The sequence below is a fragment of the Protomyctophum bolini genome, assembly GCF_963924005.1.
Source record: "Protomyctophum bolini genome assembly, chromosome: 8".
NCBI classification, from domain to species: domain Eukaryota; kingdom Metazoa; phylum Chordata; class Actinopteri; order Myctophiformes; family Myctophidae; genus Protomyctophum; species Protomyctophum bolini.
The window spans coordinates 18098807-18112875 of NC_137869.1; the positions used below are offsets into that span (position 1 = coordinate 18098807).

The window sequence follows — 14069 nt, forward strand, 5'->3', positions numbered from 1 at the left end:
TATTATTAACGATTAACTCACAAGCAATGGGATCGTGATCCCGTCGCAGAAATGTGACGCAACAAGATACGTCAACGTCATCAACCACAGACGAACGGCGGATCTTCGTTCACAATGGTGAGAAACTGAGCGTGTTTTAACGTTTTAATGTTTTATTACAAAACATGAGATGAGATATTACGAGATATTTAGTCCTAATAAATTCCAATATCATTCAGCCCACTGTAATTACATGCACGAAATCATTGCAAATGCGTTGGTCGGTTGGTTTACTTTACACAGACTACCATCCTCTCTTCCTTCTGTCCTAGTAGTTCTACCTTTGGTTGTATTTGTTTATTAATTATTATCGTCTCAGTGCTGTCTAATTGAAGACTTTGTTTTCAGCTTTTCTACTCGTTTTTCAAATCTCTGGTGGGGAAAGATGTGGTCGTGGAGCTCAAGAACGACCTGAGGTCAGTGCACATGCCGCCACCACCGTGTGTGTGTGTGTGTGTGTGTGTGTGTGTGTGTGTTCTTTCTGCTTTGGCAATGTAAACGTATGTTTTCTCATGCCAATAAAGCCCTTTGAATTGAAATTGTGTGTGTGTGTGTGTGTGTGTGTGTGTGTGTGTGTGTGTGTGTGTGTGTGTGTGTGTGTGTGTGTGTGTGTGTGTGTGTGTGTGTGTGTGTGTGTGTGTGTGTGTGTGTGTGTGTGTTTCAGTGACCATCTGGTGACAGATCACCTCCTGTACACAGCACATGAAAATAAAGCCTCTATTAACTTCCCTGTTGAAAATATGTAACCTATGATATACTATTCATGTTATTTATTATTCATTCCAGCATCTGTGGAACACTTCACTCCGTGGACCAGGTTTGTATACAATTCACTCACTTTGCTTATTTCCTTTCGTTTTATTTTCTGTAAATCTGTATCTGTTACTAATGTTTGTTTTTCTCTTGTGTGTTTCAGTATCTGAACATCAAGCTGACAGACATCAGTGTCACAGATCCAGAGAAATATCCACACATGGTACGCTCAGCTCTACATTCACACGTCATTATACAATACTCTTCAAATGCTTATTGTTTGCAGCAAACAATTTAGATTCTATAATCTGGTATCTACAGTAAATTGCAATAGCAACCTTTGACCCGCATACCTCCCGTGTAGAATATGCGCATAATGAGGAGGCAGCAAACTAATCACTTGCACAGAATTCACTAAAACTGAACAGATACAAAGAGGAGCTTTAATGAATGCCAGTCACATCAGTCAGTTTCCTCAATGGTTGCGGCGATTTAAAGCAGTCTAGTCCGTAATCTCTGTTTTTAACAAAACGGTTTGTGTTGATGCAGCCAGTCCCGAGGTTGGGGCATTGAAATGCCAGCCGGTAACAAACCCATTGATATATTCATTCACAAAAGAATACGACCGACTGCTCATTAGATGCAATGTAAATGTGGTCACAGCACTCATTAGCCCCTTTCGGGACCCTCTGTTACCTTTTCTGAAGTTTGGGTGTCTGTACCCTAGGGTCCCTGATCGCTTATTCCACTCTCCATAGGACGCAGATTTACCCACTCTCCGTTCACGCTGCTTGAGTGTTGGTGAGATGTTTCAAAGATGCATTATAAAGCCCTGCACACACCGTCTGCGAACGCTGCGCGTCAAAACAGCCGCCTCCGTTATTTTCAATGAACCTATTGCACACAGGCGGCGTCCGACCCGCGCTGACGCCTCGCCTGAAGCGCCGATACACCACTGTTCTATTTTCCAGGCGTTGCCGCGTCTCTGCGCACCCGGTGTGTGCAGGGCTTAACACAGCTATAGAAGACAACGGAAACGTGTGCGAAACAGCATTAACCACCGTATTTACTAACCCTTTTTTTTTTTTTTTGCTTCACTGAACTTCTCTCCTCTCGCTTCCTTGACTTCCTTATTGACTTCCCATTGTACCGCCTCCCGCACCGAGACTCAGCCTGTGCACACTTGAACTTGCGCGGCCAAAGGAAGCTGTCTTTTGCGTCATTTCTGTGTTTTTAGACAGCTGGTGGATGGAAATTAAGCTCCACCCATGCGGCAGAATGCCGCTGGGGAAAGCTTTTCCGGGAATTTGTGGGTGGAGCTTCATTTCCATCCACCAGCTGTCTAAAAACTCGGAAATGACGCAAAACACAGCTTCTGTCTGCGCATGGAATCTAAAGTGTGCTCAGACCCACTGGCTAGCTGCGCGTCCTAGTTGCTGACTCTGATTGGCCGACCGCGTACATACAGAATGTTTATAATTCTGTTGTGTCGTGGGAGGCGGTACATGGGAAGTGAGATTTTCAGAGAAGCCAAAACCTCTAAAAATACTTAAAGGCATCGGCGGTTAATGCCGCTTCACACTCGTTTCCGTTGTCTCCTATAGCTGTGTTATCTTTGAAACATCTCACCAACACGGCGCGGCTCTCTGTAAACAGAGAGAGAGTAAATCTGCGTCCTATGGAAAGTGGAATACGCGATCAGGAACCCTAGGGTACCGAAGTCCAAACTTCCGAAAAGGTAACTGAGGGTTGTGTAGTAAGTTTCAGATGCTTTTTTCCTCCCAGTGTGGAAGAAATAGCTTTAGGATGTCTGTTTACTGTGATCTCTACCTGTTGAAATATATACCTTGGTTCCCAAACCATACCTCCTTGATTGTGCAGCTGTATCCCCTCAAACCTAATTTATACTTTGCCGGAGGTGTTGCGTGCAGAGAACAGCAGTCCTCCAAGCTCACAGCGGCCGTATCCACGTGACACGACGCAATGTGAGCTTGTATGTCAGCTGTTCTCGCTAGGAGCGTCTCACCAGCCAACAAGAGGTTGAATGAACTGAAACCAACGCTCCCCAAAACAACAGGTTTGGGGATCTGTTGTGAATTGATTACATGAAACTGGCACCTGTCAATGTTTGTCTGTATGGTGCAATCTCAGATTCCCCTATGGGAATTCCCAATACTAAAAAGCTGCGACCCAGAGGGATAGCACCCTCTAGCGGCAGTGATCATGTCTGTGCTCTATTAAAATAGATCTGCTTTAAGAACAGGTTATACATTATTATATAATTGGTAGTGGTACAGTTTTTAAAAAATCCTTTTTATGAAAAGAAGAAAGGAAAGACAAAAAGAAAGCCCTCAGTCCCTCCCACCCATACTGCTCATAGATCTTTTTTCGAAGGTTTTTGAGGGGCTCCTATATATGGCTTTAGCATCCGTTGCTTAAACAAACATTATGTTGTAATTGATGTTGTAAGATGATAAGAGCGCCCCTCACTTCACACGGGTGTGATTTTTGTATAATGTTTGCCTATAATTGCATCGTATGCCCCAAATAGGGACGCCGGGGTTAATGTAGTTAATCGCCTTCTTTACTCGATCTTCAGAACTCCACAGACTCCATCTTAGCCCGTAGATATTGCCGTAGCACTAGCATTGACGACTTTACAACCATACAGTATGCAAAAGCTCAACTTTTTTATGTAGACATAGCACTCTATAGTGTATTATTTATGCATTGTTTCATTATATAGATATTCCACTGTTAGGTTCTTAGCTTGCGTATGAGTCTTGATGACTTTTTATGTATTTGATGAATTACCATGTTTTTGTTCTTGCTTACTGTAAGTCGCTCTTGATTATTTAAGACTGTCTGCTAAATGCCCAAATTGTAAAACTGACTGGATAACACATGTTTTTTTTTCACCTTTTCTTTACTTTTCCCCAGTTGTCTGTGAAGAATTGTTTCATCCGTGGGTCTGTGGTCCGATACGTCCAGTTACCTGCAGATGAAGTAGACACACAACTTCTGCAAGATGCCGCTCGCAAAGAAGCAATGCAACAAAAACAGTGACATGCTTGCAGGGTTGGGCTGGCGCCAGGAAGTGACAACGTCTGCAGGGTGGGGTTGGGGACTCGAGGGGTACAACGTTTGAGTTAATGTTTTGCGTTAATGCAAACCAGATATGTGTCAAATATGTCGGCGTTGTCGTGAAGCAATAATGGCCATTACCCAATTATGCATTCCTAGTGTTAACATGACCCAATTATATACAATATGTTGGGGATGGGATCTATGCCCGTCGGTATCCCCACACATCCCCTGCGTGTTGTGTCACATCTTTCAAATTAGTGTAGGATAATGGCCACTACTGCTTCAGCTATATTTTGTTCCCTGCATATTTGATACTTTTGTTTTTGTGTAAATTGTTGTGCCACAAACAAGATGTGACTGCAAATCCATGTATCCTGAGTTAACATCTGTTTTAATGTCTATTTCTTGCAAACCACAGTGTTACTTGTAGTGTAAAGATTTATCCAATTATGACTTGTGGGTTTGTAGACATTTTTGTTTGGTTTTGTTTTTGTAACAACATTGTGGTTTGGCAGATCAGTGCATGGCGGTGCACAAGGGTTCCTTCATTTTTGTGCCCATCCTGAGACATTTTGTTTTTGTGGATAAATTGTTAAGAGTTAGGTTTATAGGTTTTTCACGGTTTGAAATAAAAGTACAATTATTGGTATAAATTGGCTTTGTTTATTCGACTGTATTTCTATTCACATGGAAATAACTTATTTGAAATAATAGAATATAATTAGAATTATGATCTTTTCTTACTGTTTTGGCCATTAGTTAAGAGGATTATTTAACATGTGAATATATGTGAAATTATGCTGTTCATCCATGAATAATAAGCAGGAAAATATTCAGCATATATATAATAGAGCCTTGATCTATGTATACAAGGTTAAAGATTAAACGGTGCATCTGGGCTGATGAAGCATGAGCTTTATTTGCACAGACAACTAGAGCCACTTCCATGAATGAAGTTGAATAAATTAGTCAAAACTAACGGATAGTTGATTGTAGAACTGAGACCATTTTTAAAATGTTCCCATGTGCTTGTGTGAACGTGTGAAACAGTAGACCATTTTGATGATTGCAACCATGAGAAATGTCCAAAGGCCTATGTGGATTCTATTGTCTTCCACATGTTTCCAGTGATTGTTTATGTCAACACCAGAGAAGATGTAGAATGAGATACAGATACGGAAAATTGATTAATTTAGCAGGTATCACGTAAGGATAAAACAAAAAGAGTTTGACAGGGGATTTCATATTCGCAGAGTCTGATGTTACCCTGACATTAAGAACATAATTCTAAATGCCATTCATATAGTAATACTAGGGCTAAAGTCATAGTTGAATGTTACAAATTACCTTACACAGGAAAACTAAACACTACGCACTTTTCCTCCAGGAAAAAAGATGTGAGGAGTGTGAAGAAAAGGAGGGATTCTGAAACGTCATCTCGCATTGTATCCACTTACTGATATAACATGTTTTTTCTCCATTGTACCTCCTTTTTGATTATATAGAAGTGTATATTTGTACGTCTCTAAATGTTCTGATGAATTGAAAATGGTGGACCCTATTGTAAACAAGTGTAATGCTTTATGGTGTCGTCCACAGTTAACAGTTTTTTGTATTGAGATGTACTTGAAATGTACTGTAATTCTGCAAACCGTACAAATACTTAAATCAATCATCACCAACATGAGTGACATGTTTACTTTGTCTATTTAGACATACCGTTATATCAGTATGATAGTTTATTCTGTGCAGTATGCTATAAAGTTAAATATTCTCTATGCAATTGTATGATCTGAATAATCTTCATGCATGCTCAGAAACCACTGAGGAGTGACATAGAAACAGAACTCTCTTTCAACCTCTCCTTTTGACATAGTCAAATACCACTAACAGTGTGCCGAGGCAATCTGGTGTGCCTTGGGATTTTGTGACAGGCACACATTGTAACTACTATTCTTTTTTTTTTTTTTACTATATCAGTATTTTGTCAATTGTGCACACACGCTCTGGGGTGTGGACTGGCAGAGGCCTTCAAAGATGCCATGGCTCAGAGATCTTTTCAAATAATTTGTGTGATTGGGTCAGAAAATCGCTAGCAGCTGTGTACTCAAATTTATGAAGATTTTTATACTGTCCTGATTACACCTGGTTCAATTGTTCTTCAAAGGTCAACGCTTCACTCAGAGGTTAATACATAGAAATTCAATACCTTTATTTTACATTCATACATCAATAACGTTGTACAATAAGTTTAATGTAGTTTAAAAAAGAAAAGCTCAATCAAAAAGAAAATCCTGAAGATAAATTTACAGCTCAAGCAATGATGAATTTGCATGTTTAGAGACGGAGCATAAAAACTATATACAAATGCGCACGCACTCCCACACACGCAGGAATTTAGGACAAGTGGTGTCCTTGAGTTGTACCTTAATAGAATTGGGCTGAATGGAAATGTATTCAGTCACCATAGATAAAGGCACATTGAATACACAGTGTATGTACAGTACAAACAGATTGACACTTACACAACTTTACTGTAGGTTCTAGAACAATGACCAAAACTGTAAACCTTCACTTAAGAAAAAAAGAAATCACATCAATACAAATACAATTGAAGCAAAATATTTTCTTGGTCATAACAAAGCAGTACCTTGAAATGCATATTTCAACACTTAAGTTGCAGATTGGCTCTGCCAGCAGAGAGCAATCACATAGATATAATTACACATTATGTGACAATAGTTATGCAGTTGCCCACTTAATGTATGTTGACAGTTGGCAACAGCAGTAATGCCTCATGCAAATCCTTTTTTTTGTTTGAAGAGCAGCAGTCTGATACGATTTAGAATAAAACCCATTGTAATATCAATTGAAATGATACTTTTGTCCCAGTCTCTTTCACACGAGTATGGCAACTTGACATGTTCTACATGTACATGGATAGAAATGTATAGACAACTATTTTATACTGCCAGAAATTCCATTATCTTAAAATATATGTACCACCCGTCAATCAAAATTTCAATACTTTCAGAAAAGTAAGTTCTTTGATATAAAATACTGTATCCTCAAAAAAATGGATTGTTTACATTCCATCCTTCAACAAAATAAAGCTTCATATACGTACCTTCAAAGCTTAGAAACACTCCCATAGCTATATATTCATATTTATATAGAAACAATAAAGTGACTAAGATGCCATAAATGGCTCTATGTTCACATGTAGTGGAAACCCGTTTAGATGGCATTCATTGCCAGTTAATTCCTCTTTTTTAAATCTAAATCAACACAGTGTGGCACTACAAGTTTGGATGATTGTACAAGTTGGAGAACTTCAAATGCCATGGTCACGATTGCATCCATCCCATTGTTCAGCATGTCTTTGTCAAGTCTGTTGGCATGTCCGTGTTAGACAGACGGTATTGGATCTTTGTGTTTGTAATGGCTCCGTGCTTCTGTCGAAGATGTAGTCGTAGCTGACTTTTGTGGCGGAAGTGCAAGTTGCATTTCTCACACTGGTGGGGGAAAGAAAAAAATCATAAAAAATCATACTGTATCGGCCACTGAATAACTGTTTTGTTTGACTACTACTTGTTTGACTACTCTACTTACATGATAGGGCTTTTCTCCTGTGTGTATACGCAGGTGACTCTTAAGTGTCTGCAGGTGACGGAAGCGTGTTCCACAGATCTCACATGGATATGGCTTCTCACCAGTGTGAATCAACACATGGGCACGGAGATGAGCAACCTAAAACCACATGTGAAAAGCCATTAATCAAAGAGAAGAAGCTCCTGATCTTTTAAACTATGCCAGGTGCACAACTGTGACAACAAAACAAACGGGTCAGCACACTCATGGATCCATCATCTTCAATGTATTGAGAGTATGCAAATGCATGATTTTCCCATCAGGACACGCCCCCCTCATCTACACTGAGTGGCAAAACATTGAGTAGCATGGAGTGTTGGAGTTTGGAAGCGCTCGTTGGAAATCACTCAACCCGCCTGCGTACCACCTGTTTCTAAATGTCACATAATGCAGGAGGCAGCAAAATGTTGTGTGATTGAAAACAAGTACTTCCAAACTCTGACACTAATCAAATGCAGGGCATTTCTTGACAGAAAGTAGCTCATAGTTTCTATGGTAGATGTTTATGAAACAAACTTTGCAGATAGAAAGAGGATAATTCAAGCTTTTCGTACAGCTGCAATGTTGGTGAGTTTAACATTGTTTAATGCAATCAGACAGGACTTTTCTGTTTGGATGAATGGGCTGTCAAGGCCAGAAAGTAGTTTTTTGCCACTCAGTGGGCATTCCCGCATAACTTCCAGGTACGATGATGTCACGCGCATACCCTCTATTGAGGGCAAAAACCGAACACTTCTTACATTTTGCCTTCAATACATTGAAGATGCGACGTGCGTTAGCATTCTGTTTTGTTTTGTTAAAAGCCATTAGTCTCTACCTTTTACAGGGGGAAAAAAAGAAAGAAATCGAAAACCTTAAGTATAGTATTAACATTGAGCTACCTCAAGAGGGGCTCACCTGTACAAAACGAGCTCCGCATGTCTCACATTTGTATGGCTTTTCTCCTGAGTGGATTCGAGTGTGGGTCTTGAGGTTAGCTGGTCGGTTGAACTGAGCACCACAGATATTACAACGATACGGCTTTTCTCCTGAAAACATAGCAACATTTTCAGTAATAGGCCTAGCAAGAGCACATGCCTTCAGAAGAATGTGCCACCATTACCACCAATAGATACAAAATAAAATACCGTAAATCCAAACTTAAGTTTGTTGTTGTTCATGTTACCTGTGTGAACCGTCTTGTGGCTGGCAAGGTTTCCCTTGTAGCGGAAAGCTGCCTGACAACGGTCACACTTGTATGGCTTGTCGCTGTGCATCTGAAGCATGTGTTGTTTAAGGGCTTCATCGTCGGCAAACTTTGAGTCACATTCGTTACAAAAGAATGTACCGTTTTCTGTTGAGGGTGGGGGAAAAAACACCATTGAATTGATTTAAACGTTTAGGAGTAAATTAATAATAGTTTGTCGATTTATATTAGCCAAAGATGGAAATTTGTATCTTGGAATTTTGCTCTATAAATCAGTAAAATATTCTCACCACAGCTGGAGTCAGAGTATTCTGAGTGCAGTTCTCCCATCTCCTCTGTCAAACGAGACCCTGATGTGTTGGGGCAAATTTCAGAGTGCTGGGGAGACTGAGAGCCACAGGAAGAGCAGTTCCTCTTGTAGTGAGAAGGATGGCTGTCACCATTCCTCTGTGATCCTTCCAGTGCTCTGGGGAACATAGAAAAACAAATAGTACACATGTGATAGAACTGTCTTACAAATAAATGGCACCCGTACTGACCACAGACCACTGGAACTCTAAAAGGGCAGTAGCCTACATTTCAAAAGCATATTTGTTTTTTGATCACTTGAACTCTAGCGCCCCTTTTCTGGGGTGAACATCCAGTGAAAATAGCCTATCTACAAGCTCACAACGTGGCAGAGCTTGTAGATATGCTATTTTTTGTTGAAGAGACCCTACCCTATATGTACTTAGTCAACTAAGTACATAGGGTTTAAATGTTGTCTCGTGACCCCTGAGGGGTCACGATCCCCAGGTTGAGAACCCCTGGTCTAAGGTACAGCACCACCTTTAGCTGGAAAGGAGATTAGTGAAAAGTTCATGTGTTTAACATTATACACATTGGGTAAATGTAAACTGATGCAAGTAATCATCCTGTTCGCAGTGTTAATTTACTCAAGAGTGTAATAAAGTTAAATTGACAGGGGATCTTGCTTTGTATTTCAAAGTAACATTCAAAATGAAAGACACAAAATCATGTCATTTCACAGAGGCTGTGCATATTGCGCCAGTGACTAATAATCAATCTTCGCTTGTCAGCTTTTCAACTTTGATGAAAGTGCAGTTCTGCGTCTGTAAGATTAGAGCTCACCTGTTAATGAGGCTGTTGAGGCGACTGGCCTGGGGGGCCGGTAGATCTTCGCCGTGCTCGCTACTCTTGGTTGTCGTTTGCGGGTCAAGGTGCTCTTGGTCATTGGGGTGGAGGTAGGATGTCAGACCGAGGCGCGGGGGCGAGCGCATCCCAGGATCCCGCAGTCCATCGGCCTCGTCCTCCTTGGACGTCTGGTTGAGCACAATGAACTTGTACTTCTTCCAGTTGCGGGCCTTGGGGTCCTGCGTCCCTTGCGGGGCTTGGGTGCGGGCAGCCTGGGAGAGGCCGGCGTTCTTGCTGCTGCTCGACTCTGTGGGGGAGTTGGGCTGGCAGTCCGATTTGAGCGGGCTCTGCGGGCTGTTCATCAGGCTCTTGCGGCCAGCAGAGGATGAGGCAATCCCCAGGGGGTAATGCTGATGAAGCATGTCCTCCTCCGTGGGAGGAGGCAGCTCTTTGCCCATGTCCTTCTGCTGCTGATGCTGCTCCAGGGACAAGCCAGGAAACGAGCGCTTCCTGGGGCCGAGACCAACAGACTGGCCGAATCCCTCGTGAATCTCCTTCCTCATCTCGTCGTCTCTCCCTACCTCCCTAGAGGCGTAGGTGGAATGGATGATGCTGGAAGAGCTGTTGCTGACTGCTCTGGTGTAATCGGCCCTAACGGCACTGTCGTGCGGAGAGCAGTGCTTGTGAATGCCACCCTTCGCCAGGTCTGTAAAAGTGTTTTTGGCGTCTGTCAGCTTGCAGAGAGGGAAAGGGAATCCCGGCATAGGAAACTGACCATAGAGATGATAGTTGCTGGGCGTGCCGACCCCACTGAACATGTTCGAACCATAGGGCCTCCCGTCCCTGAACTGGGCTACGCGGCCGTGCAAACTGTCAACTACGTCATGGGGTCGGTAAGCGTGGACATCCTGAGGTAACACCAAGGGGCTAACCAAAAACTCATCTCTGGCCAGCTTGACGGACGGATCACTGTGGAGAAAAATGCAGAGTGAACGAAACAACGCAGAGGAGCGTGCAACAGGTGTCAGACTCATTTTACCATCGGGCTCCATGTCAATCAGAGAACAGGCACTACAACCACTTTGTTCACCAACCTGGATTTGATGAATCTGTGGCAGGTGTCCACAACATGGTCCATCTGCAGGTATATGGCTGTGTTCATGATAGCCATGATCAGGCTCTCTTTCAGCGTCAGACGGGATGTGTACATGAACTCTAGGAGAATGGCAAAACCCTCCGGGTCCACTTTTGGGTCCAGACTGATGGCGTTAAGGTTGCACTTGTGGGAGTCGGTAAAGATTGTGTAAAAGAGCCCACTGTAATCATCAAACAAAAGGAGAGATAATGGTCAGTCAATTAGCTCTCAAAGCAGTTTCTGAAAACACTGCTCTCATCAGACTTTACACACATGCGTGACAAATTATACACACCTGCAAGCCATGAGAACAGTCTTGTGTGCACGGAACTGCTGTCTGTTAACCAAGATGGTGACATCTGTAAGAATATCCCTGCTACGCAGACGGTTCAAGTTGAGCAATACATCACTTGCATGGCGTGTGAATTGTATGCAGCTATCGGCTGCGCAAGCCATTTTGTCAAGATCTGGAAAGAAAACATGATATACTTATTAATCCACTGTTCCAAGTTTATGTGTTGGTGGTGGAAAGTGGGGTGAGAAGGAGTTATAGGTACCCAAACCATGTGAAGACCCAACGTTTTTATAAAGTAATATTCACCAATTAGCCTATTTACTGTATAACCACTCTTGAACTGTCAGACTGTGCGAAACGTTTGCCAGAAGGCGGCGCCATTCTACTGCCAATAACATTTACAGAATCAACCACCGGTTGACAGTTAGTAGCTGCTGTAAATGTTTCTCATATTTTACACGCATGGAAAGTTACGTATTTGATATACATACAGTGCGTGATAACGAACATAAACCTGCCAGTCTTATCAATGACAAATATAAAGGAATGCATTGGACATGACAGCTGATGGTTTTAAGTGGGTGCATCTCCTATGTAATTTTCTAAATTTATATGAAAATATAATTTTGAGAACAGTGTCGTTTAGAGAGCCAACAATATATGTTCCATTTCTCACTGGATAGATTAAGCTACAACAAAAAGGGTGTTTAGCAATTTTGACTTTTTCTGGAGTTTCCATTCGGTGGATGAGGCGACGATTTGACACAATTTAGGATGAGGCAGACATAATAAATGACAATGTTATGTCTGACCTGACCAAAATTACCATCACATTGTTTTATAACATCTAAAAATGGCACAAGATTTAAGATTAAGTGAAATAGGCACAATTGGGCAACATAGCCCGCGTTCATGCGTAGCCTACTGACTACGACCGATATAGACACTAGGCGACTGTTTATCAACACAAAGTTGTAGACAGGCCTATTTCTTAAAACGATTAACTGTATACTATTGAGAGGCGTCGTTTTACAAACTCAAAATAGGAGTAGATTCCATAACAGACAGATTTACGAGGGGATCTGCTCTGTTCATTGCCAGGAATCTAGCCTGCAACTGGAAGCACTACGAAAATAAAGTTAAAGAGTTGAAGAGCATACATTTAAATAATATAATGCAACCTTAAGTTAAATAATCGAATACAGTGTAATTTACAGTTAAACCATATAATGCAGACATGTAGTCTAAACCGATATTGATTGATCCAATATCTTGATACAACAGCTATTTTAAGCGATCTCATAGCAATTTTATTCTCACAAATTAACGTTATCCCTCATTATCATTGGCCGTTTTTGACAGGTTTAAATCCAATCCACTTCACTACCAGCTACATTAACGGTCACATTTCAATTAAGCGCTGTTTAATTGGAGTGGGTCGCAGCGTGCCAGCCAGGCTGTGCACAGCGGTGTGACTAAAGTTAAGTGCGACAATGTTTCTTCTTGAGCGGAGGAAACATTGTAGCAGATGTGAGCTCCAGTGTTTCCGCTACAATGTAGCCTAACGTCAGCCACGGGGCTTGTTTCATGCAAACAAAACTAAAAACACCATCTAAAGGATGTTCTCCGGGTGCATTTGGTTCTATTTGTACACTCTCTGAGTTAAATATAATAGACATGTTGCCAGGAAAGTTCAGCTTTGACATGGACGGCGGGCGACCGGCGAAGATGCCGTCAGATGCGTTAAAAAACACAGCGCTGTCAAAGCAAATCAGAGCGCAGCTAAAAAGCTCCAGACACAACAACAACACCATGCACCATCACATATGTACTGTTACAAGTTAACATTCTGTAAAAGCCACTAACTCCAAAACGCATCTACGGCTTTTTGTTAAATCTATCCAAGTGATTGCTCTCGATTAAGATTTTGGCTTTTTTTTTTATTATTACGGCGTCATGCCCGATGGAGAGACGGGTTCACTTCCATTCCAATTTCCAGCCCACCAGAGAAGGACTAGTGCAACGCGATCTGATCTGTCAACGCCACTGTCACTGTCACTAGAGAAGGAGCCATTCAACAGTCTGGATCCTCATTCAGCGCAGCTCCTGTCTCCTAACGTGCAAAAACTGAACCTCCAAACACAAAACCCAAGATCACACGCAGCCGCACCGGGCTCTTAGGATAAGAAACATTTTACACAAAAATAAAAAATTATCGGACACATGAAATGCAATTTAAACATAGCAAAACGAAAAAACATCAGCATTGAGGTGACAGTTAAAGTCAACTACTTCGCGCCAAATTAGAGGAAAAAGGGAATTTAAAAAATCACCTGGTAGTGCTTTCCTAGAAACTTCTTGCATCACCACTTCTAAGAACCCCAGTTCTAAGAATCATCCGTGCTCAATTCTCGGAATTTGAGTCTGCGGTCGTACCACTTTGACAAGGCAGGGGAGAGTCCTTTTTCTCACGGGGTCAACACGTGAACTCTCGAAAGTGGACAAATAGGCGCATCTTGTGCGCAGGGACTTTTGTAACGGTTATAATAAATTATAATTATTCAATTACGGATAGAAAATTATTAGTTTTTTCTGCATTTTAGGATAAATTGTCTTTGTATGTTCTGTGTCCCCCCCTTTTCAATTGGTTGCGTCCAGACATAGGACGACAAGCTGACGACGTAGACGGTTCCTTAAGCCCCGCCTCCTAGGTTCTCAGAAGAACCAAAGCCTGGATTTGTGTTTCGTCGCGCGGCGAAAATAGTCGAGCTACAAGCCCACGACGCGCG

General features: G+C 41.8%; 2 protein-coding genes across 3 annotated transcripts; one reads left to right on the forward strand and one right to left on the reverse strand.

Annotated features, from left to right (window-relative positions):
- The first annotated feature begins 76 nt into the window (after positions 1-76).
- On the forward strand, positions 77-4535 carry smx5. The gene is made up of 5 exons (XM_080769986.1): positions 77-117; positions 388-455; positions 826-856; positions 956-1015; positions 3733-4535. The coding sequence occupies exons 1-5, from the start codon at positions 115-117 to the stop codon at positions 3856-3858; spliced, it is 288 nt and encodes a 95-aa protein (XP_080626112.1). The 5' UTR covers positions 77-114; the 3' UTR covers positions 3859-4535.
- A 1558-nt stretch (positions 4536-6093) lies between these two features.
- Positions 6094-13666, reverse strand: bcl6aa (BCL6A transcription repressor a). 2 transcript variants are annotated; one of them, XM_080769387.1, is made up of 9 exons: positions 13614-13666; positions 11281-11452; positions 10945-11166; positions 9848-10819; positions 9007-9182; positions 8696-8863; positions 8428-8558; positions 7492-7629; positions 6094-7394 (listed from the first exon to the last, which is right to left on the reverse strand). In XM_080769387.1, exons 1-9 carry the CDS (start codon positions 13642-13644, stop codon positions 7251-7253), a joined length of 2154 nt encoding a protein of 717 aa, XP_080625513.1. In that variant the 5' UTR covers positions 13645-13666; the 3' UTR covers positions 6094-7250. The 2 variants fall into 2 exon arrangements, with proteins under 2 accessions (XP_080625513.1, XP_080625514.1); XM_080769388.1 differs by lacking the exon at positions 13614-13666 and adding an exon at positions 13231-13273.
- Positions 13667-14069: the final 403 nt, after the last annotated feature.

Bases quoted from the DNA above. Each gene is read 5' to 3' on its own strand.
- bcl6aa (XM_080769387.1), bottom strand. From the start codon at position 13,644: ATGCAAGAAGTTTCTAGGAAAGCACTACCAG. The intron at 11,453-13,613 runs GTGATTTTTTAA...TTTTCTTTCCAG, and splicing joins TTCTAGGAAAGCACTACCAG to ATCTTGACAAAATGGCTTGC. The intron at 11,167-11,280 runs GTGTGTATAATT...TGATGATTACAG, and splicing joins ACTGTTCTCATGGCTTGCAG to TGGGCTCTTTTACACAATCT.
- smx5 (XM_080769986.1), top strand. The intron at 456-825 runs GTCAGTGCACAT...TATTCATTCCAG, and splicing joins GAGCTCAAGAACGACCTGAG to CATCTGTGGAACACTTCACT. The intron at 1,016-3,732 runs GTACGCTCAGCT...ACTTTTCCCCAG, and splicing joins CAGAGAAATATCCACACATG to TTGTCTGTGAAGAATTGTTT.